General features: G+C 49.1%; 10 protein-coding genes across 10 annotated transcripts; 6 read left to right on the plus strand and 4 right to left on the minus strand.

Annotated features, from left to right (window-relative positions):
* Positions 1-119: 119 nt before the first annotated feature.
* Positions 120-485, minus strand: N7484_002211 (uncharacterized protein; the record flags this gene model as incomplete). Its single annotated transcript, XM_057112631.1, has 1 exon — positions 120-485. One exon carries the CDS (start codon positions 483-485, stop codon positions 120-122), a length of 366 nt encoding a protein of 121 aa, XP_056977368.1.
* Positions 486-1,214: 729 nt separating this feature from the next.
* On the minus strand, positions 1,215-2,361 carry N7484_002212 (FPP/GGPP synthase family protein; the record flags this gene model as incomplete). Its single annotated transcript, XM_057112632.1, has 2 exons — positions 1,215-1,956; positions 2,033-2,361. 2 exons carry the CDS (start codon positions 2,359-2,361, stop codon positions 1,215-1,217), a joined length of 1,071 nt encoding a protein of 356 aa, XP_056977369.1.
* Positions 2,362-3,219: 858 nt separating this feature from the next.
* On the plus strand, positions 3,220-4,186 carry N7484_002213 (cell division control protein 14; the record flags this gene model as incomplete). The annotated part of the gene is made up of 2 exons (XM_057112633.1): positions 3,220-3,469; positions 3,570-4,186. 2 exons carry the CDS (start codon positions 3,220-3,222, stop codon positions 4,184-4,186), a joined length of 867 nt encoding a protein of 288 aa, XP_056977370.1.
* An 859-nt stretch (positions 4,187-5,045) lies between these two features.
* N7484_002214 (class I SAM-dependent DNA methyltransferase) lies at positions 5,046-6,002 on the plus strand (the record flags this gene model as incomplete). Its single annotated transcript, XM_057112634.1, has 2 exons — positions 5,046-5,150; positions 5,220-6,002. The coding sequence occupies 2 exons, from the start codon at positions 5,046-5,048 to the stop codon at positions 6,000-6,002; spliced, it is 888 nt and encodes a 295-aa protein (XP_056977371.1).
* A 102-nt stretch (positions 6,003-6,104) lies between these two features.
* N7484_002215 (putative mitochondrial outer membrane protein (Sam35)) lies at positions 6,105-7,127 on the minus strand (the record flags this gene model as incomplete). Its single annotated transcript, XM_057112635.1, has 3 exons — positions 6,105-6,500; positions 6,593-6,832; positions 6,894-7,127. The coding sequence occupies 3 exons, from the start codon at positions 7,125-7,127 to the stop codon at positions 6,105-6,107; spliced, it is 870 nt and encodes a 289-aa protein (XP_056977372.1).
* Positions 7,128-7,915: 788 nt separating this feature from the next.
* Positions 7,916-9,272, plus strand: N7484_002216 (uncharacterized protein; the record flags this gene model as incomplete). Its single annotated transcript, XM_057112636.1, has 2 exons — positions 7,916-7,934; positions 7,984-9,272. The coding sequence occupies 2 exons, from the start codon at positions 7,916-7,918 to the stop codon at positions 9,270-9,272; spliced, it is 1,308 nt and encodes a 435-aa protein (XP_056977373.1).
* A 516-nt stretch (positions 9,273-9,788) lies between these two features.
* N7484_002217 (ribosome biogenesis protein URB2) lies at positions 9,789-14,287 on the minus strand (the record flags this gene model as incomplete). The annotated part of the gene is made up of 2 exons (XM_057112637.1): positions 9,789-14,207; positions 14,270-14,287. 2 exons carry the CDS (start codon positions 14,285-14,287, stop codon positions 9,789-9,791), a joined length of 4,437 nt encoding a protein of 1,478 aa, XP_056977374.1.
* Positions 14,288-14,547: 260 nt separating this feature from the next.
* N7484_002218 (MICOS complex subunit MIC10) lies at positions 14,548-15,216 on the plus strand (the record flags this gene model as incomplete). The annotated part of the gene is made up of 3 exons (XM_057112638.1): positions 14,548-14,622; positions 14,749-14,899; positions 15,167-15,216. 3 exons carry the CDS (start codon positions 14,548-14,550, stop codon positions 15,214-15,216), a joined length of 276 nt encoding a protein of 91 aa, XP_056977375.1.
* Positions 15,217-16,085: 869 nt separating this feature from the next.
* N7484_002219 (nucleobase cation symporter-1 family protein) lies at positions 16,086-18,047 on the plus strand (the record flags this gene model as incomplete). The annotated part of the gene is made up of 5 exons (XM_057112639.1): positions 16,086-16,185; positions 16,292-16,362; positions 16,419-16,668; positions 16,727-17,451; positions 17,511-18,047. 5 exons carry the CDS (start codon positions 16,086-16,088, stop codon positions 18,045-18,047), a joined length of 1,683 nt encoding a protein of 560 aa, XP_056977376.1.
* A 695-nt stretch (positions 18,048-18,742) lies between these two features.
* N7484_002220 (uncharacterized protein) lies at positions 18,743-21,057 on the plus strand (the record flags this gene model as incomplete). The annotated part of the gene is made up of 3 exons (XM_057112640.1): positions 18,743-18,792; positions 18,848-19,366; positions 19,419-21,057. Coding segments are annotated over 3 exons (2,208 nt in total), but the record flags the coding sequence as incomplete, so codon positions are not given.
* Between the last annotated feature and the right edge of the window lie 95 nt (positions 21,058-21,152).

Consider the following 21,152-nt stretch of genomic DNA (forward strand, 5'->3'; position numbering starts at 1 on the left):
ATTATCTCCAAACATCTAAAAGGTAAACGGAACGCTATATTGAATGCCTGATGTCGGGCGGAGACCAAACCTTCAGGTTAACAATTTTCCACCTAGCAATCCCAGCAATACTAGACTAATTACACATCAGACACAAACACAGTGTCAACAATGATAGGGTCAGACCAAAACAGACCCGCCAAGCCTTTTCTTTCGAGTTCCTCTTCAGAAAGCCAAGGCTCGCCATCAGCAAAGATATTGTACTCTCCTGGAATAAGCTGCTGATAAGTTGGTTCGATAATTCCCCCTAATCTATTTTGAACAACAAGTGTTCGTTGTGCATCCGGTCGAATGGGTACGGTAACCAAGAAGATCGACAGCAGATCAAAAAATTTGGCCTGGGTCAGCGAGCCATTCTGATATAGGCCACCTAACTTGACCCCGGACAGCCCGTTATAAAAGCGGACGTTCTGCTCATCTGGTGGAGCGAGTTCAACAGTCGACATGGTAAGTATGGCGTGTTGTTTCAAACGATGACAGAAGAAGTATGGATGAAAGGGTGAAGCTGGAATGAGACGGTATCAGCTATCAAGTAGATGGTGAGTGATGAAGTGGGCAAATAACAGCCATTTAACAGGGTCCTCAGATTGTCGGAGGTCCCAAGATAGAAACAGTTTAGTGGGAATTGATCAACTTGGTGTAGTATGAGGACGATGTATGGCCGTTTCCTCTTTGAGTGGAAACTAAACTCGAAGGGGAATGAGGTGGAGAAGCCCTGCATATTCGCATCCACACCGCCCTTCCATATAACCTTACATCAACAACTGCCAGAATGAATTGGTCTTCATAGTCTAACTTTCCCTTTTCTTCCAGTGTGACTTATTATCATTCTATCGAAATTGTGCACTCATTTAGATTACAGCCCGAATGTTGCGAGTAGTATATAGGTAAAAATTAGGACGAGTCAATGAATTTGGCTGGGTAAAGATCTTCTAGAATATCCCACCCAGGCTATCTCCGCTGTATTAAGGACATCTAGAACGGTTTTAAGGACCAAAGTATCTACAGTCCTCAATATAGGAGCTAAGTCATGTCTTTGAATACAAATAGCCATTCAAGTATGTCATTTCATATGCTAAATCGAGGAAATGACAGTTCTGTTGTAGGTATCATGACATCGTAAATCCTCCAATGGGAGGGATCCAAAGAGCAAAAGCCACTCACCAAGCCGTAGATCATGTGCTGTCTAGAGTAGAATTCACAATCTTATTCAGAACCGCTCGCACCAGACTTCCATCACCAGCACCATTCTTACTCGGAGTAGCATCAATCTCATCAATCAACCGCAACGCCTGCTCCCGATACCCCTTAACAACAACGCGACAATGCTCAAAGCTGCCCGTACTCTCCATGTACTGCACGGCATACCGCTTAACCTCTTCGTCAGTGGTCTTCTGCTTCAAAATACTAATAAGCTGGTGACTCCCTGGATTCGAACGAATACTGTGAATAATCGGAAACGAGAATTTGCCCTCCGTCAGATCTTCGCACATGCCCTTGTTTTGCGTGTACGTTGTATTGCAAAGATTCAAATAATCATCACAGATCTGGAAAATAAGGCCCAAGACATTGACAAGCCTGACACAGTCCTTACCCGTTGCGCTCTCCGCTTGCATCAGCTTCACCGCAAGTCGGAATAGTCCGCCCGTCTTGTTGCCCACCATCTCAAGGTACTCGTCCTCCGTCGGGCAGTTCAACGTATCACGCCAGAAGAGGTCCATTCCCTGACCGCGGTGAAGATTCAGGAGCTCGTTCACGAAGATATTGATCGCGGCCGGGTTGTTGAGTTTTTGGACCTCTTGTAGCGCAAGGAAGTAGACGTAGTTTGCGCTGTTGATGGTCTGCGCTGTGCCGAAGATGTTGTGTGCGACGGGGATGCCGCGGCGGAGGATTGAGTTGTCTTCGACGTCGTCGATCCTGGGGTATGTGTCAGTTAAAATCTTGAGGTCAGTTGCCAGTGCGGGTTGGGGTTTTGGGTCGGGGCCGGACGAACAGTAATGAAGCTGTGTGTAGCATAGCTACCACGCGGGTGATGATCGCTAGGCTGTCTGGTGGGACCTGGAGCCAGGAGTTGAAGGCTTCGATCATTGCACGGCGGACGTCCTTGCCTGGGTGCGCCTGGAGGTAGTCGTAGGGACCCATGAGGATCTCCTCGTTCCTCGGTGACCATGTGCCATCTTTGTATTTGGTGCCATCCACGCTGGACTTGTTGCGGCGATGCTTCGACTTGCTCGACGGACTTGTCAGGCCGTTTGTAGCGTTGGCAGAGCTGGTCCGTGGTGGGATGGAGGATGGGGGTTCGAAATTCATGTTGGAGGTCATCTCGGAGGATTTGGAGTCACTGACGTAGTGAGGGGAAAGGTCGGAGGGGTTAAATCAGTAAAAATGAGGGAGGGCGGAGGGGAGAGTGATTTCAACAGAAAAGTATCAGCCTGACTAGGCACCGATGAAAATACAACTCATGTCACGCCCGTCTTCTTATATCGCGAGATATTCTTTGACAGTTTCATTCTTTGACTTTGGTCAGAGTTTAGCTCTCGAGTGAATCTACAAATGCGAAAGTGGCATGGATGGCGCTAAGCCTAATCAGGCCACCTCCGGCGGTTGCTGCGACAGAAATCCATGGGTGCTTATCACCACGACAAAGACGCTGGTCACAAAGTGTGATCGGGCGACATATCACATTACCAGTCACCGTGCAGCAAGTGGGGAGAACAATAGTTACAGTCGGTACCCTGGCGTCAAACAATACTAAGCTCAACATATTGTTGTTCTGTAAGGACCTTGGGCCCTCGTGCTATGGCAACGAGGAATTTTTCTTTTTTTATGTAGTTTTAATCGATGATATCAGAGTCGAAGTCGAGGCTAGACGAAGGGAGGTTAGGGTCAAAACAAGAATAGTCAACCCCAGATCTCAAAACCGGTTTTGGAGTGTCAGAAAATAACCTTCAACTGACGATGGGAGATCAAAAACCAATATATAGTGGGTCGTCCGGGGCAACCACCCTTTATTTACTGCCGCAGCCCGACTGACCTCATCGGCCAGACACGGACCACTTGCAAATCTAAATCTCTAGATGTTCTCAGCTGAGCTGACCTTTTGTTTTTATTAAGAGCTGAGCCTCTTTTCTTTCAATTCCTCTCTTCATTTTTCTTTGCCACAAATCATCTATCCCCCTCATGGAGAACCTACTGGCTCACTCATTCGATTATCTCTCCTCGTACGAGCCAAGCAAAGTCCGCAAGGGCTTGCGTCAGGTTGAGGGCCTACTGGCCCAAATCTGTCTCTCAAAGCCGAAATCCACATCTGACCGAAGAAGGTCTTATTTGACCACGGAATCACAACCGGTACCAAAGGCCCTATCTGAACTACGAGATGACCCGGCATTTCGCGAATTTTTCAAAATCCAAGATGGGTTTCAATTCAATGGTGCGTTTAAAGTTTCCGTGCAGATTCTGATCCTATGTGTCGGTGTGATGCATATTCAAGCCTCAATATCAAAACAACAACTAACCATGTATGAAAACAGTCGCTATGCGCCTAGTTTCCTGTCTAGAACACCTCCTCGGCCGCGGCAGCAATGGCACAAACGATATGCTCATCGTGTGCACCTTAGACCTAATTCAAGGCGCTCTTCTCCTTCACCCACCATCCCGCACACTTTTCGCCCGCGAAATCTACATGAATCTCCTCCTAGACCTACTCGACCCAATCAACTGCCCGGCCATTCAGTCAGCAACCCTACTCACCCTCGTCACCGCCTTACTGGACTGTCCAGCCAACACCCGTACCTTCGAAGACCTAGATGGTCTTCTCACCGTGACATCCCTGTTTAAACAGCGCGCTACCTCGCGCGAGGTCAAGCTCAAGCTGGTCGAGTTCTTGTACTTCTATCTCATGCCCGAGACCCCGATTTTAGGACGTGGCGCGAGCCTCAGTCCCCCACCCGGCCTGCAGCGCAGCCCGAGTAAGATCTCGAATCGCCCGATGTCGCAAAGCTCTCATACCTCTGCGGGCGGAGCTAAGATGAGAGATACACGGACGACGGATGAAAAGCAGGCTTTGCTGGGTCGTTATTTGAACAATGTTGAGGACTTGGTGGAGGATCTGAAGGAGACGGCTCCGTTCGGAGCTACGGTTTACTAAACCGCTGGCGATAACACCAGCTGCCGCATTGATGTTGCGATTTTCCCTTTCTTTTTTTGCCTTCTATTCTTAAGCCCTCTTTTTCTTCAGCCTGCTTTGATCGATTCTTCACGAGCTTTACGTTCCGTCCGGTACGGCGTGGTTATGTGGACAAGACTTGACGTTTTCCTGAATCCTGGATATTTGATTTGACTCGACAGATGTTGCCACAGTGTTTTTCCGACTTTCGATACTTTTTTACTTCTCTCGTCTCGTCCTCTTTTCATTCCTCTCCATTTCTGGAATTCTGTTAATTCCCTAGACCTTTGCGTCTTGTTTTCCTTATCTGTCTATGATGGCGGCATGATCGTGTACGAATTCTTTTTGTGACTATTTACCAGATAGAACTTCACCAATTTGATGAAACAAATAATCAGAATTCTCTTGTGCATTCCATAGAGCTTCGGAAACTGTAGGTGCTATGCCCACGCGGCTTGCATATTGGAACCTTGGAAGTTCGTTACTAGGAGAATTTTTCGTACCCGGCCTTGCAAGGGAGACTAATCTTCAAGGGTTAGGTTTGTTGCTTCGCCAACATCCCTTCGGTGGTGATTGGCAATGTAAGGAACTTTGATCGACTCTGTGCTTGAACCTTCTTCGGTTGGAACTAGATAAAAACTTCAATTGAGTCATCCTGTAATTGAGTTATCCTGGTACGTGGTGACTCGAAATGACTCAACATCGGGATCCATTCTCTGCCTAGTGTAGAGCCGAGGTGCGGGGTGGAGCTTGCAGTATATACATCCGCTTCCCCAACGTAATTGACCAGAATGTTTAACAGAACATCAAAGACTGGAAGTTGGTTTGGACAGATAGCAATATGTCGAAGACAATCCAAGAAATACTAGCTGGGAAGGTCAACTCTGGACATGATCAGCCCGTCAAATATATGGGGACTGTAGAGGCATATGATAAATGGGCAGAGGTAAGTCTTCACCTACCAAAGCCCTTCAGTCAGATATATGTCTAACAAGTTGTCTAATGAGTTGAATAGGTCTACGATACAGATGGAAACTTTCTTCAAAAACTCGATACCATCGAGATGCGTGCGCTGCTCCCCCGGTTCCTAGACCTTGTGAATGCTCAATCCCAAGCACAGACACCAGGTCAGCAACTGAAGATAGTAGACCTGGGATGTGGAACAGGCAGAAATACCATCCAGTTATTGAATGCTATATCTGCGCGACAGACAACCCCGGCGGCCCTCGCAGCGCAAGTTGAAGTTGTAGGAGTCGATGCGTCGCCGGGGATGTTGGAAGTTGCGAGAACAGCGATCCAATCTGCCACTGCCAACAATGGACCAGGGAGCGAGCAGGAAAAAGTTTCGCTGGATGTTTTCGATCTTCTAAACCCGGTTTCGGATGCGCTACTGCCTGCTTCCTTACAAGGGTCAGGCGCGGATGGAGTCATTTCTACACTTGTGTTGGAACATCTGCCCTTGAAAGAGTTCTTTGAGAATGCGTCGGCGATTATGAAAATCGGGACGTATTTTCTTGTGACGAATATGCATGCGGAGATGGGGGCAATCAGTCAAGCTGGATTCACGGATCCGCAGACTGGAGTTAAGATCCGGCCTACGAGTTATTGTCACTCTATTCCAGAGGTACTAGACGCAGCCAAAAAGGTCGGGTTCCAAGTAACAAACTTGGTCGAAGGCGAGGACGCTGGTGTTTCGGAGAGAGCGGTCGATGAGCACTTGTCAGAGGTGTTGGGCGCACGGGCGAAGAAGTGGGTTGGGGTCAAAGTATGGTTTGGAGTATGCTTTAAAAAGGTATAGCATAGCGGGACATAGAAAGAAAGAGAGAATGGCAGAGATCAGTGGAGATATTATTTCAGACACTTTGTCGCCGGATCTTGGGTAGTAGATAATAAAACAAGTCTAGAAAAAGCGCAAAAGTCTTTCACGGTGTTGTACAAGGTTGGTGTGCTCTCGGAGCAGTTGTGCCAATCGATTCCGCTTCCAACCCATCCCCTCATCCAGGATCAGATGTGTGTAGGCGAATACGCTGGCGTCAAAGAGGCCAGGATTTGGCCGGCCGAAGAAATGGTCATCTTCGCCGAGCAAGGCAGATAGTGCCTGGAATGCGTTGGCTGCGTCGGCTTCCAGGTCTGCAACGTCGACGTATGGTGATGTCTTGAGAAGCTCGTCGCGGGCGGCTGTTTGGAGCTGGAATCCGAGGGTGGTACGGACGAGTGAGTTTGTGCTCGCCGGAACCACGTAGAGCCGACGAGCTACAGCATTGAAGTTCTCACTATCCAGGTACAGCATGTACAGCTGTTTGTGGATTTATATGTTAGCGATAGCCTTAACAGTAGGATGAGGGTGGCTAGGTCGAAATAATTGCAGAGAACAATGCCCGTACGTACCCATGCATTTCGTATCCGGTGGTCCAGCAGAGAGGCATAGACTTCGAAGCGCAGATTTAATTGCTGCTCCTCCTCGCAGTGAACTTGTTCAATGGCCCATTTCTGGAGCTTGTGTGAAGGAATCGCTTCCGGTGCATTGGTGGGAAGAGCTGGAAGGAGGAAAGGTAAAGCTCCAGTTGGTGATGCATGGTTGTTAGACGGGGTGATCTCGAAATCGACTCCGACAAATTTTAGGTACGCCTATTACCGGATTAGAGATCAGTATACAGTGGAAACCTTGGGTGCAAGGATCGCAACATACCTGCCATTTGAGACATTGAGGGTTAAAAGACGGGCGACCATGGCGCGCATTGGCAGGTTCACTGAAGACAAACAGCTGGTTATCTTGTCGGCGGAACGGAGTACGTTGCGGTATGTCGTTTGCAGGGTAAGTAGCCAAAGGAAACTTGTCAAAAAGGGCTTTTATGGGAGGAGGAACAGTAAAGAATGAGGTCGTATTGCTTTCAGGCTGTACAGCCTCGGTAGCCGGAGGCATTGTGTAGTTGGTGTCTGAAACCAATCATAATACCGTAGCTTCAAATCCAAGGCCGCGGCGAGTCCAAGGGGGATTAAGTAATCCCCCCGCAGTGAGCCACGTGACCAATCACGTTCCTTGTCGAGTCCTTCTTCAGGTACCTACCGCTTGCTACGATTTTAATGTCAAACGCTCTTTCCTTCCGATTTTTTTCCCGCCTCATTCGTACTTGAGTATTCTTTCGCATATTGTTTCTCAATCACAGTGCTACGGGTCTTGTCGAGTTGTCGTCACCGATGACTCGACCCCCCGGTCTATTCCGCCCGAAAGATCTGCCGCATTTTCAACCCCGCCCAATCTCCAGTTCAATCCCAGCGCGTATGGAATTAATACCCGATTTACCGCGAGAAACTCCTCAGTAACGGAAGCCATCAAGTTGCCTTCACGTATCAAAAGCGGATATCCCTACGTTGATACCCCGGCGCCTGCGACCCGTTGCGATAGCGCTTCGTCATCTCACTCTCGAGTCTCGGTCAGACTCAATTTGTTTCGAACATACGCCCGCCTTTGAATATGCCTTTGGACGAAGAGGGAAACAAATGGTCTTGGTAGGATAAGAAGAATTGGCAACTGAAATGGAGCTGTGCTAATTGGATTTGAATTACAGTGAACCATGCGTTCGCGGCCATCGGTCGTCCAAATGTATGCATTTCGAGCGGGTGATGGCAAAAGTACCCAAAGCAGGGCGACCCTTATCTAAATGCCCTCATCCCCCAGGATCATGCGGCTGTGTGAAGACATGGTTCGTAATGGTGCGGATCCCTAGAGGTAGGAAAACTCGACTCCTAGTTTGGGACCATATTGACTTTGTCCCTAGGCTCAGGCTGCTTGTGTGCACCGCTCTATACAGTGCCGGCTACCCCAAACGATTCAGATGAATCTACCCCCGCCGCACCGCCAGTTGCATCACCTGCGCCGGGCAAAGTCCAGAAGTCCGCACGGAGGCAGAGCCATATCCAGGCAGCACCGGAGAACATTGCTAAGGCCTTGGAAGCCATGCCGGACGATCTCAAGTTGGAGGATCGGGCGCCTAAATACTTGGCTGGCCTCCCTCAACACCAGCATGTTCGGAATGAAAATCAGTCTCCCAACCTCAATGACAAACCCTCGCCTCCATCTGTCGCCCCGAATAGTGAAAGATCATGTTGCGGTGGGCAGTCAAGTGCTTCCGTAGCACCGAACCCCGTGACTCCACAACAGTCTAGTCAAAACCAGCGACCTGTCTTGGATGAGACCGGCTTGCCATACGTGGGCTACCCATGGCAAAACCTAATGCATTCGACGCAGCCACCGCTCATGCAGCCTTTTGGCATGCAGAACACCCCCATTCCACAGCCGTACGTGGAAGATTACTCGTCAAATACGCCCTCTGCACCATATGTGCACTCAATGGATCGCCTTCATATATCTGAAAGCCCCATGTCTCCGTTTGCCGCCCAAATTCCCTATGCTTCGGCACCCGCAGCAACTCCTGGGGACTGTCTTGATTGTGAATGTGGAGATGACTGCCAGTGTCTAGGCTGTATCACTCACCCCTTCAATAAAACAACTCGCCGGCATGTACAAGAAATGAGTGCTATGATGTCGTTTGACAGAGATGAGCAATTCACCGAATCCGTGACGGAACCCTGGAGACGCCATCCTTTGCACGGCAATTCAATGACTCATGAACAATTCATGCGACAGCCACCTATAGACCCTCGCACGCACCAAACCCTCAACCAATACGATTACTTTGATCTCAACTCGGCTGTGCCTAGCGGGTATGCGTCTCCTCTTCCAGGAAACAACCAGCTGATGAACACATCGGACTACATTACTCTGGAATACCCCGTTGGAATACCTTCGGCTTGTTCCGACGTCACAGGCAGTTGCCAGTGTGGAAACGACTGTGCCTGCTTTGGATGTGCCACTCACAGCGGCCATAACGGTATTCCCTTAAATGCACCCTTGCCCGTATCATCTAGTGTCAACACTACAGGGTCCCAGACTCCGTCTCAGACAATGGCCGTCACAACGCCCGATGGTTCGCAAAGTTCCCGTTTTTCAGTATTGGAAAACGTTTCTGCGCCCTGCTTAAGTCACCGCCAGTTTCACACCCATTGATCGGATCTAGAAATGTCTGGATGCATAGCTGTTCATCGACTTTGCTCTCATTTTCACGATCTCACGGATTTACGACGAATATTTATTGATACCCAACCCCATTTTAGACAAATCTCCCTCCCAAGGATGGCTCTACAAGTGTTCAATCTTATTTGACACATTTCTGAGCTTTGACCCATCTACCTTCATAGTTTGTCTTGAATACAATTTCATTTTTTCAGGCATCTTTGTTCAATTCACACTAAATTGCATGGGTAGTCTCTCACATCTTGTTCCAGTAAACCCTGTTAAGGAGCACATCCTATATTAGGACTGTATGAACTCCGACTAAATTAAAAAGTGTTTATGCGACTACCAGTAGTTATACAAACTTCAGAACAATCATATGCATTCGGGGATATCATAAGTCTGAGTAGAAAATGTTGTACAGAAGAGAAATGGCCCTTTTCAAGCAAGAAAAAGTCGATACACCGTAGAATGCAGAACAAAAGAAAAAAAAGAAAACAACAACAACAATCATGCCTTATTCCACTTTCCAAACTTGACATAGTCATCATAAAGAGACTTGAAGATAGCCCGTCCAGAGACATCAAGTCCAGCATTGAGTGCACGCAACGACTCCTTGGACATCACATCCAAAGCCGCATACATACCAGGCATCAACGCAGCCTTAACATCTGGCAATAGCGATCCGCGCAGCGAGCACTGCGCATACTCCATAACGACATACTGCAAATGCTGCCCAGCAATACGCTTCGCCTTCTTAGTCTCGTCATTAAGGGCGTCACGCGAAGCACCGGCTTGAGGGCGGAGCACAGCGGACGTAGTGGGGTCGCTAAGTGTTGTAAGGAGACGGGTGTATGAAGATGTGTGCGAAGCTTCAAGTGGAGCGAGCCAGAAGGGTTGAGAAAGGGAAGATTGGAAATGGGCTGAGCGGGAGCGTTTACGGGAACGCGCGAACAGACAGGATAGGAGACGCTGCATGGCTGGGACGACAAGGTGGAAACGACCGCCGACCTTTAGACGCTGGAGACCCAGGACAATACCCATCAGTCGGCAGAGACGGGTGAAAATTGTCGGCGCGTATTCGGGCGAGATGTGCGGTCCAACCTTTGAGGCGGAGGCGGCGATTGCGGCTAGGATTGCATCGATGTTGCATTGGGCCAGGGCGCGGGTATGCACGCGGAGGAGGAGGGCGAGACTCTCGACTGCGAAGCAGAATTGTTCGATTGAGGTGCTGTGCGTCATGGCGTCTGCTAGAGCTGCGGAAAGGAGGGACAGTTCGCGTGCGACGTCGCTGTCCTTGTCGTCGACTGCTGGAAGAGAAATGACGGCGAGGTAGATCACGAGGATGCGGTACCCGGCGTTGTTGCCGGTCAAACCGAGTTCGCGGACTTCACGGATTGATTGAGTCACTTTGGCAGTTGTCATGGAACGGAAACGCTCGGTTGTAGCCCGGATGAATAGCTGTTGGTCCTCGGCGTAGAGAGACTGAAGCGTGATGGTCTCGGCGCATTGCAGGACAGGCTCGGTGATGCTTCTCTCAGGTCCCTTGGTGGCAAGAAGACGACGGCGGATCAACCGAGACGGTTCTGAGTCAATCGACATCTCCATGTAATGCTCGATCTTGGACAAGAACTTCTCCACTTCAATGTGGTTTGTTGCGAGATCCTCGAAGTCCTCTAGAGCATCAATCGTTTTGATGAGAGTAATGGTTTCTTCTAATTTTTGTTTTCTGCATTGATCCTTGACAGACTTCATATCTGCCAGAACCAGACCAAAGACATGCTGGCGACAAGAAGCAAGCTCGTTTTCAGAAATCGATGTTTGCAGCTTCGCGCGGTGTATCCAGAGCTCTGACAACGTCAGACGCAAGAGGAAACAGGGCATGGAGTCACGATCGATCTGTCGCAGCTTGGAAGCCTGCTTGGTGACTCTGGCAAACAACTTCTTGAAGATTTCAGACCGATCATCCTTTGCGAGAACGAGCAGCTTGGCAAGGATTGCACGGTACAAGCTTCGGAACGACTTCATGATCTGAAGATCCAGCTCAGTGCCTTCAAGGGAGATGGACCGGGCGGCAGTCCATATTGGTTCCCATTCGCCAGTGACGTTGGCATCGCACTTCGGCATGGCGGCCAACTTTGCCATCATAGTCAAGATCCCAAGAGTAACCTCGGGGACGCTATCCTGCTGGACTAGTACATCGTTTAGCTTGTCCAAGAGAGCAGTTCTCAAACCGCGAGTGATCAAGGCAGTTGGGATCCTTTGCAAACTATCCACATAGATACGACGATCAGAAGAATCGTGCTCGATGCATTTGTTAAGGAGAAGTACCAGATCAGGCACGAGGCATGGCACGCTGAGCAAATACTCGTGGCACACGATGCTCGCCCATGCCTGTAGGAACCGAGCATCATCTGCCACAGCTTCAAGGGGCAGGGAGGTGGAATGATACTGGGCAGCGGCCAGAGAGAGAAGCTGCTGGAAAAGACGCGATCGATGATCGGCTGTGATGCGCTCCCAGACCTCTGGGACCCTGATAAGTGCGAGAATATAAGCCAAAGCCAGAGTTGTCGCAGAATCGAGGGTATCTATCCGGCCATTCCAGGGTGCCTTCATCGATTTCTGAGCATCTTCACGCGAGACAGAGGTGACGAGGCATGTGATATCCTGGGAGATGGTGTTGAAAGCCTCTAGTTGCTCCTCATTGAGTTTTCCTTTGACGGAGACCAAGGCAAATCTGTACGCCTCCCAGGATTCTAGCGGGGCAAGAGGCGCCTTAGTCAGGTTCTTATGGTTACGATGCACAGTCTTGGAGGCAGCAATCACAAGGGACTGTGCCGCTTGACCCAGGGCATTCTCTGGCGAGTGGATGTTGTTCTGCAAGACATTGCGCACAAACCGCCACAGGCGCCAGCGCCAGTGCAAGCTTTGCTTTGAAGAAAGGGTGGAGGTCAATGTTTCCAAAATGTGGGCCACTGTTTTCTCTGAGTCGGTAAAGTGAAGCGCCTTTCCTCGGGAGCTAGCCTCCATGACGACAATCTTGGCATATGACTGAGGAGCATTGGAAACCTTGCCATCTTCAGCCCTAGTCTCCACAGCGGCAGTTTGCATAAGAGTTGCCAAGATTGAACCACTGAGGGTCTTTCGGATTACTTCACTGAACGTATTGCAAAGGTCATCGTCTTCCCAAACCGAAAACAAGGATAAAGTCTTATCTTCAGCTCGGGCTTCCTCGATCACGACTAGCTGATTGTGCCAGACCTCCAAGAAAAATGGCAGATCTCGTGCAGCCGCGAAACCACGCAACAACGGGAGCGCTATGTCATTCTTGATGATATCATAGTTTTCAGAATTGTTGGTAGCATCATTCCGCCATTCAAGAAGAATCTTGCTAAGTAAAGCGTCAAGGAACTTGCGGGAATCGCGAAGACCAGAGTTTGGTAGAAAGACATCGACGCCAAGGCTGATTACCAAAGCGGTGACAGTCCACTGGACCTTCTCTAAGCCCTCCTCAAGCAGACCTGTGTAGCGCGCATGCGTGAGAATTGTATGAAGAGATAGGCCAACATTGCGTTCAAGAGCCACTCGAAGAAGCTCCTCCAGTACAGAAACAAAGCGAGAAGAAAAGTTGTCAGGATCATCTTCCTGAGAGTTATAGTAGGCCAGCTCTGCCACGGCCACAAACAAAGTCTCTAACCACGGAGCTTCATGAGTTTGGCGTCTGAAATCATCCCTTGGAACCGCTCGTACAGCAATATCAAAAAGCTCTGGAAGAAGCTCAATTGATTGCCAAAGGGCGTGGAAAGATCCATTCTTAGAGTCATCGGTACCCTGAACGCTCGATTGCTCGCGAATAATTGGCCGCAAAGCGGCAGTGACTGGTTGAACTGCACTCCAGTCAGGTTCTTCCGGCGAGTAATCGATGCCAGAACCACCTCGTTCAAAGAACGCTGCTCGGGCTGGGAGTAGCACATGAAGCGCAGTTATCCGTTCAACAGCATGGAGCAGATATGCCCTCTCATCGGTATCGAGGCTAATCTTCCGCAAGCAAAACTGAAGTCTGAGAGCGTGGGAGAAACTGGATTTCGCGAAGCAGTCATTGCTGATTTTGTTGTCCGTATCATCGTGGCGGAGAGACCTCGACTCCCACAATTCTAGCATTGCTGGAAACACGTACAGCAGGTGTTGAAGATCGGTAGTTTTTCCCGCGTGAGTAAATTGGGCGATGGCCACGGAAGCTAGCTGGAAAGCCCTACCCAGCAACAAAGCAACCACATCAGGATCGCCTCGCAAAGCTAGCTTGAGATGGGAGTTGGCAATCTCATCTGTGCCGATTGTTCGTTGAGCGAGAGCCATCACCCCGTGCAAGCAGTCCAGTGCGCGGATGAACGTAAGGAAGCACGAGGCGGGGTCCTGCGGCGGGCTGTCGATATCCATAGCATCTGGGTCATTCTCTGCACTGCCCCTCTTGCGCTTCATACCCTGCATCCCATGCTGCTCATCCACAGAAGAGCCGGACAGCGTCGAGTCCGAATCCAAGCTCGACAATCCATTCCCCACTGTCGCATAAATGTCGGTCTCCAAGTCCGCAATCGTCTCGCATATGATTGACAGGAACTTCTGGTCCTTCATGATTGTCGCCATGTTCTTTGGTGAAATCAAGTCGATCAGCTGTCGTAGAAGCAAGAATGACGCAGGATCGACGCGGTAGTTCTTCCCCGTTCTCAGTCTCTTCAGCAACCATCGCAACACCCACTCCTCCTTTGGAGTAGCCTTGACTTGAATTCTGTCATTTCGGTGTGTCTCTGGGTGACTTTCGCACAACGAAAGATCCAATCCTAAAATCTGTGCCGCTTCGTGTAATTGGGTACTCGGAGAAGCGCTGCCTTTTTCGAGGCGGAGGAGCGCCTCTTGCGACGATCGCGGGCGCTGATACGTGTATTAGTACCAAGGAACTATTGACGCATATATATGGAGAATATGGAGCTTACCTCCACGAGTGAAGGCATCGTGAAACCGAACCGATAGTCTGGAGGGGTTGGTATACTCAAGAAACAAAAAAAGATGTCCAACGGGAAAAAAAACCGCGGCGAAATCCCCCACCGCCTTCGACCCGATCTTCCTCGTGAACTCCCGACTCCTTGCACTCTTCTCTTTCGACCCCATCTACCTTCTTCAATTGCCCTTCTTACCTCTACGTACGTACCTAGGCTGTCCCAAGCGAAAGATATGATTTCGAGTTAACACATCGTTGTTTAGATTTTTCACAATGGCCGATTCCAGCGAGTCCCGGCCGGTCGCGCGGGCCACCAAGCCCGTCAGTGAGGCTTTGCTTAACGAGAAGGTATATACGCTTCCGCAACCTGCTACCTTCCATGCATCTTTGGCGCCTTTCCAAGGCATAGGAAACGAACGCTTTGGAAGCTTCGAATTGGAAACGTGGGCTAATTCTTGAACTGCAACTGTATAGTGGGACCGTGCCATCTCCTCGATGATCATCAAGTCTTCCCTCGGCCTCTCCTTCGGTGTTGTCTTCTCAGTGCTCCTGTTCAAGCGGAGAGCTTGGCCCGCTTGGGTTGGTCTTGGTTTCGGTGCCGGTCGTGCCTGGGAGGAGTCTGATGGTATGTTTACCTCTACAATTTCTTTGATTTAGCTTCGCGAAGGTGTCCATTCAAGGACTAGGACTGTCGGATCTTGCGGAAGGTTGCTATGGCTTCCCTAAGCATTCACCGGCATGCCATTGCCCAGTTGATTTCTAGCTATGAAAGCTGCATGTGGAATCATCCGACCGCTTGAGGGTGACAGTGTTAGACCTGAGCTAGCCCTGTGGAGCTTTGACAGCTTGGAAAATTGCCTTTCACGTCCAGATCAGCTAACTGACCATATAGCTTCCTTCCGCCGCGGTGGCTCATCCATCACTGACGCTCTGCGCCGTTAAACAATTGCCAATGTGTTTCCCATCGTGTACGATACTGTACAGAAGACGGGAGATCGGTTCCGGGGTTCTTTAAAGATAGAACGAAATCCTAGATCGATATCCAGTATTGTGACCAGTCGGTCAGCGTCCACTGCTTCGGCATTGAAGGCGTTCTTTTCTTTTTTTTTTTTTGCCGTTTGAGCTTTTATATGTGTTCAATGGATCCTGTTTTCCGAATTCCGAACTCGTGTTCAAGTGCTGAACGTATTCCCAAATTGAGGTGTATATGAAAGGACGAGGCGTAGTCGTAATAGTTCGGTCATGATCTCCTAGGTGGGATAATATCCAAGTGAACCAGTGCTCGGTACAGATCTCTATCAACCATGTCCACGTGATCAAAAGTATTACTCGATGGCATCGAGTCAAGGAAGAATCCACTTTGAACTAATCTTTCGTTCCCCATGATTAGATACGCCGTCGACCAATCAGCAACGGTCCTGGTGGCTTGCGGAGAAAGTGGATCCCCCGTTCGCACCCGCTTATCATTGATAACGTTGGTCTTTTAGACAATCGGCGTAATTGAAAATGATAGGCACATACGCCTCAGGTGCTCAAACCCCCTGCCACAGGGCAATCTGGGGCAATCATATCGCATGTGGCGGGTCAGGGTGTCGATGATTATCCCGATGGGACCACTCGCAGCCCACCCTTATCATCATTCAAGGTTGTAGCTTGGATGTTGGAATCATTATATCATAGGTCTCCTTCCACATGGATTCTAGAGCGTCACCTTTTTTTCTCTCCTCTCCCTACCCCAGGTTATACCCTGGACTCTGTCTTTTTTCTCAGAGCCGGTTCTTGCTTGCATTTTTGCAGAATAATTTGGCATTATGGATAAGATTAGATGGGGTCTCAATAAACTTTCCGTGGCTCATGAGCCGGGGCTCACCAATGCCCAGTTGATGTTAACGAACGATGATTTACGGCCTGGTAAGATCGCTCTACACTCATCTGACAATGCTCGAATTTTTATATTTTTTCTGTATCTATTTCGTCAAAAAGAAGTTGCGCTAATCTGGACATTCTTGTGCTATAGTCGAACCTGAACGCCGCCAATGGAGCTGGTTGAACTATATCGCATTTTGGATTGCGGACTCGCTGAATATCGTGAGTCCCCGCGCCCTCGATCTATTATCGAAATACCTTTGACACGGCATACCCAGAACACATGGATGATTTCGTCTTCAATGATCATCGCAGGTCTTTCGTGGTGGCAGGCATGGATTTGTGTCTGGATTGGATATTTCATCGCCGCCATTTTTGTCTGTTTGACCGGTCGCATTGGTGCTGTCTATCATATATCTTTCCCAGTCACCGTTAGAGCATCTTTTGGAATCTGGGGTTCTTTCTGGCCGGTGATCAACCGAGTGGTGATGGCTATCATCTGGTATGGCGTGCAAGGTTACATTGGAGGTATGTGAATTTTTTTTCTCCGACATCCGCCACACTCATCATCTAACCGTTTACCCAGGCGAGTGTGTGACCGTGATGATCACGGCCATTTGGCCCAGCTATAAGAATCTGCCCAACACAATTCCTGCTAGTGCCGGCGTCACAACTCAGGGTTTCGTCAGCTTCTTCCTCTTTTGGCTTTGTTCCCTTCCGGCTCTGTGGTTCCCTGTGCACAAGGTGCGCCACCTGTTCACTGTCAAGGCAATTTACTCGCCAATTGCTGCTATCGCATTCTTTGCCTGGGCAATTTCAAGGGCAAACGGCATTGGTCCTATTATCCACCAGCCCAACACGGTCCATGGAAGTACGCTGGCATGGCAAGTCGTCACCGGAATTATGACCTGCATTGGTAACTTTGCAGCCCTTATTATGAACGATCCTGATTTCTCACGATTTGCTCGTACGCCGAAGGATGCTTTGTGGTCTCAGCTTCTGACCATTCCCATTGGATTTGGAATCACATCATTTATCGGTATCATCGTGTCTTCTTCTGCAACAGTGATCTACGGCACGCAAGTGTGGAACCCTCTTACCCTGCTAGGCATGTTCTTAGAGGGAGCAAGCTCTGGACAGCGCTTCGGTATTTTCGTTATCGCGCTGGGTTTCACCCTGGCCCAGTTGGGAACCAACATCTCTGCCAACTCCGTCTCAGCCGGAACTGACTTGACAGCATTGCTGCCTCGGTACCTGAACATTCGGCGTGGTAGTTTCATCTGCGCAGGTATCAGTCTGGCAATGTGCCCGGTATGTTCTTATAAGATATCATATTGATTATAAAGAAAGCATCTAACGATCATTTTTAGTGGAAACTTGTCACCGGATCTAGCGAGTTCACTACCTATCTTTCCGCCTACTCGCTCTTCCTTTCCGCGATTGCAGGACCCATGATCTGCGATTATTACTTCGTTCGCCGTGGTTTCCTAGATATTAAAAGCCTCTACAGCGCCCGCAAGACGGATTCATACTACTACACCTATGGCTTCTCCTGGCGCGCCTACGCCGCTTACTTTAGTGGCATCTTGATCAACATCGTCGGATTTGTTGGCCAAGTCGGCCCCGAAGTCCCCATCGGTGCACAGTACATCTACAACATCAACTATTTCTCTGGCGTCATTGTCTCTGGTGGCATGTACTGGATTCTCTGCTATTTCTTCCCTATCCCTGCAACCAGTGACAAGTGGAACGAAGTTGACATCGATTATGAGGATGTTTCCGTCGCCTACGGACAGGAGGTACCGGATGGAGACCGCACACTCAACTACGGGGAGAGGCGATCCATCTCGGATTCGCTCCCGTCTGATGATCAGAAGGGACTAAGTTCTGCCTCGAAGAAAATCTAATATGCAGATACCCTGGGATATTTGGAGCGTTTGGTTTGAATTTCTGTATTTATCTTGGTTGATTCCCCACTGTACATCACCGGTGAGAGCTGGGTCCGATGTATAATACCGAAGCTCACTGCTTTGAGCATTATGACGAGACGATATTGAATCTGATTCAGGACTTTGAGGCTGCCTAGAAGCCCGTCCTTTGCAACAACCGTTGAACAAAGTTTCTATGGAGTACCATCTTGGGCTTAGTCTGCACCTATTGGAATTTACTCTACTTACAGTAGGGTGTTCATTGGCAAATTCCATATTTCCTGTGGGACCCGCAGCCCAAAATCCTGAAACTTACCAGGGTCCACGTGGCTTAGCACATAAAACGCCATATTAATAGAGCACAAATCCGTGCAATTGCAAGCCTGCATTAGCTCAGCCTATTGATTGGTTGATACGTGCTCCTTGGACAAGGCTGGGGGACGATCCCCATGTCAGCCCCCACACTGCAGGGGGTCATGCACTGCTCACCCAATCACATCAACTGAACAACACCGAGTTTTGTAAATACGATTTGGCCCCTTAATGGCGTGAAAATATGAAGCGAATTGTAGGACCCTGCAGAATTTCCTTCCTTAATCTTTCCTTCAGGAATGAAGGGCTCCCCAAAGAGCAGTGATGCACACGCATCTCTGCTAAATAACTCATCCGCAGAGCATCCACGCGAAGAAACACCTATAAAGCTCACGACACTTCATTCCAAATGGTAAGTCCCATTAAATCTACCGATGCGCCCGAGTATAATTAAGCTTCAATGACAGGATACCCCACGGCGACGTATCCTCCGAAAACCACAAGTATGAGAGTGTTGGAGCAACCGAGCTTCCAGATGACGAAGCACCGAACGATGGTTCAAAACCACTTCCGAAAATAAAAGCAAAATGGATGACCGGCTTGCTATTCTGCGCATTAGGAGTAGCCTTGGCCCTGCTCGCTCATGTCATTCTTACCGTTAAATTGGCTACCAAGGCCGCGTCGCATGGCTATGGATGGGGTGACTCGTCAAGTGTGGTCTTTCATGGAGAATGCAGCACTGCGAATTCAACCGCGACTTGGTTGCATGTGTTGATTAACATTATTGTCCTTACACTTACTGCCACAAGCAGCTACTGCTGTCAGATATTGGCTGCGCCATCACGTGCAGGGGTTGATAAGGCTCATGCACGCCGGGTTTGGGTTTCTATCGGTTCGTCGAGCTTTACGAATATCTGGTACGCACCATACTGGCGCAAGATACTCTGGTTGTTGGTTCTTTTGTCTTCGCTCCCAGTTCAAATGGCGTAAGTATCCCTCTACCAAATGTGATGGTGTGTATGTTGATGAGGTATCCAGGTACAACTCCTTTGTGTATGTTTCTGTCAATGCGCAAGACTTCGGAATGGTAATTGCCCCAACGAACTTTACGACTACAGGCTCGGACTGGAACACGACTGCACATTTTGAGGATATGGTGGGAATGAGCGCGGGGAGCTTGCGTACTGCCATTTCTTCTGGAAGTTTGGAGAGATTGAATATTACCGATTGTGCAGATGAATTGGCCAGCTTTCAGACACGCAAAAATCTTGTGGTGGCGATGAGCTCAGAAGTCGATATGCTCTCCGGTTGGACGTGCAGAATGAATACATACAACGATGGCCCCCAATTCAATTCCACTGAGGGAGGTTGTTCATTGACAGAAGCATGGAAAGGTGAGCTGGAGTTCGATTGGTTTATCAAAGACCCTTTGTCGCTATCAACGAAGAGCAAGATCGAATATTGCTATCATCAACCGGTCAAAGCCACCTGTCAGCTAGAGTGCAGCTTGCCAATCGGCGTAGCTGTCATGACCTGCATTGCAGTCAAGCTCGTCTGCATGTTGATTGCGGCTCTTGATCGTCGAAAGGAGATTTTCTTGACGATCGGGGATGCCCTTGCTTCGTTCCTCAGACGGCCAGATCAGTATACGGCGAACAATTGTCTTATGGCAAGAACAAACAAAGGCCAGTCCAAGGTCAAACTCACACTCAACGAGTACCCTTGGGTATCGATATTTTCGCGATCAGTACCTTTTCGATACGGAGAAGCATCTCCCCCACAGCCTAAAACAGTGAGCACAGCACGTCGCACTTGGTCATCCGCCTTCCCGCCAAGGATGGTTGCTTTCCTCGTCCTCTTCAAGGCCGGTCTGGTGGTCCTGGGCGCTATTGCTATAAGATTCAATACCACCATGTTTGGTGAATCTGGGTACAATTTAGCCTTGATTGGACAGTCTTCTTGGGACAAGAAAGTCAACACGCTATATCATAGCCAATTCTATCCAACTGTGGGACTGGGATTCGTGGCCGTAGTGCTCATTGCAAATATTCCTCAGCTTATTATTTCCATCGTCTACACGGTCTACAATAATGCGCTGACGCGGATGCTTCTTGCGGCCGAGTTTAACAGCTACGCTGTCAAATATAAGCCTCTCCGGGTTTCGTTTCCTACTGGTGAACAACGGTCAACATACTACCTCTCCGTTCCATACCGATACAGCATTCCATTCCTTGCGATCTTCACGCTCTCTCATTGGCTCGCCTCGGAAGCTCTTTCCTTCTACCAAATCGTCCCCATAAATATCAAAGGCGACTTCGAGCCTGACCGAACAGTCAACGGATTAAATGCTTCTTCTTTGGGATTTAGAATCATGGTCGTCCCGTGGTTCATAACTGTCGTGGTATTTTTTATCCTGATGCTACGGCGTTTCAAGTCAGCTTCTATTCCCCTTGCGTTAAACTGCAGTGCGGCGCTCAGTGCGGCCTGTCATCGGCCGCCTGACGACAACGATGCAGCAGAAAAACCTGTCAAGTGGGGAGAAGTCGTTGGTATGAAAGTGCCAAATCTATCAACCCACATCGGACCGGGAATTGCGGATCTCGAGACTGAATGCCGTCATTGCAGCTTCACTTCTAAAGATGTCGTCGACCCAAGGCCCAATTGTGCATATTATTGAGTTTGTGGACGTATATAGATATAGACACGCACATACAAAATAAGCAGATTTTTCATAATGTCTTCATGTTTCTCATGCCTCAATAGTCTATCTAA

This window comes from Penicillium longicatenatum (assembly GCF_028827895.1).
Source record: "Penicillium longicatenatum strain IBT 33135 chromosome Unknown contig_1_segment0_segment0, whole genome shotgun sequence".
NCBI lineage: Eukaryota > Fungi > Ascomycota > Eurotiomycetes > Eurotiales > Aspergillaceae > Penicillium > Penicillium longicatenatum.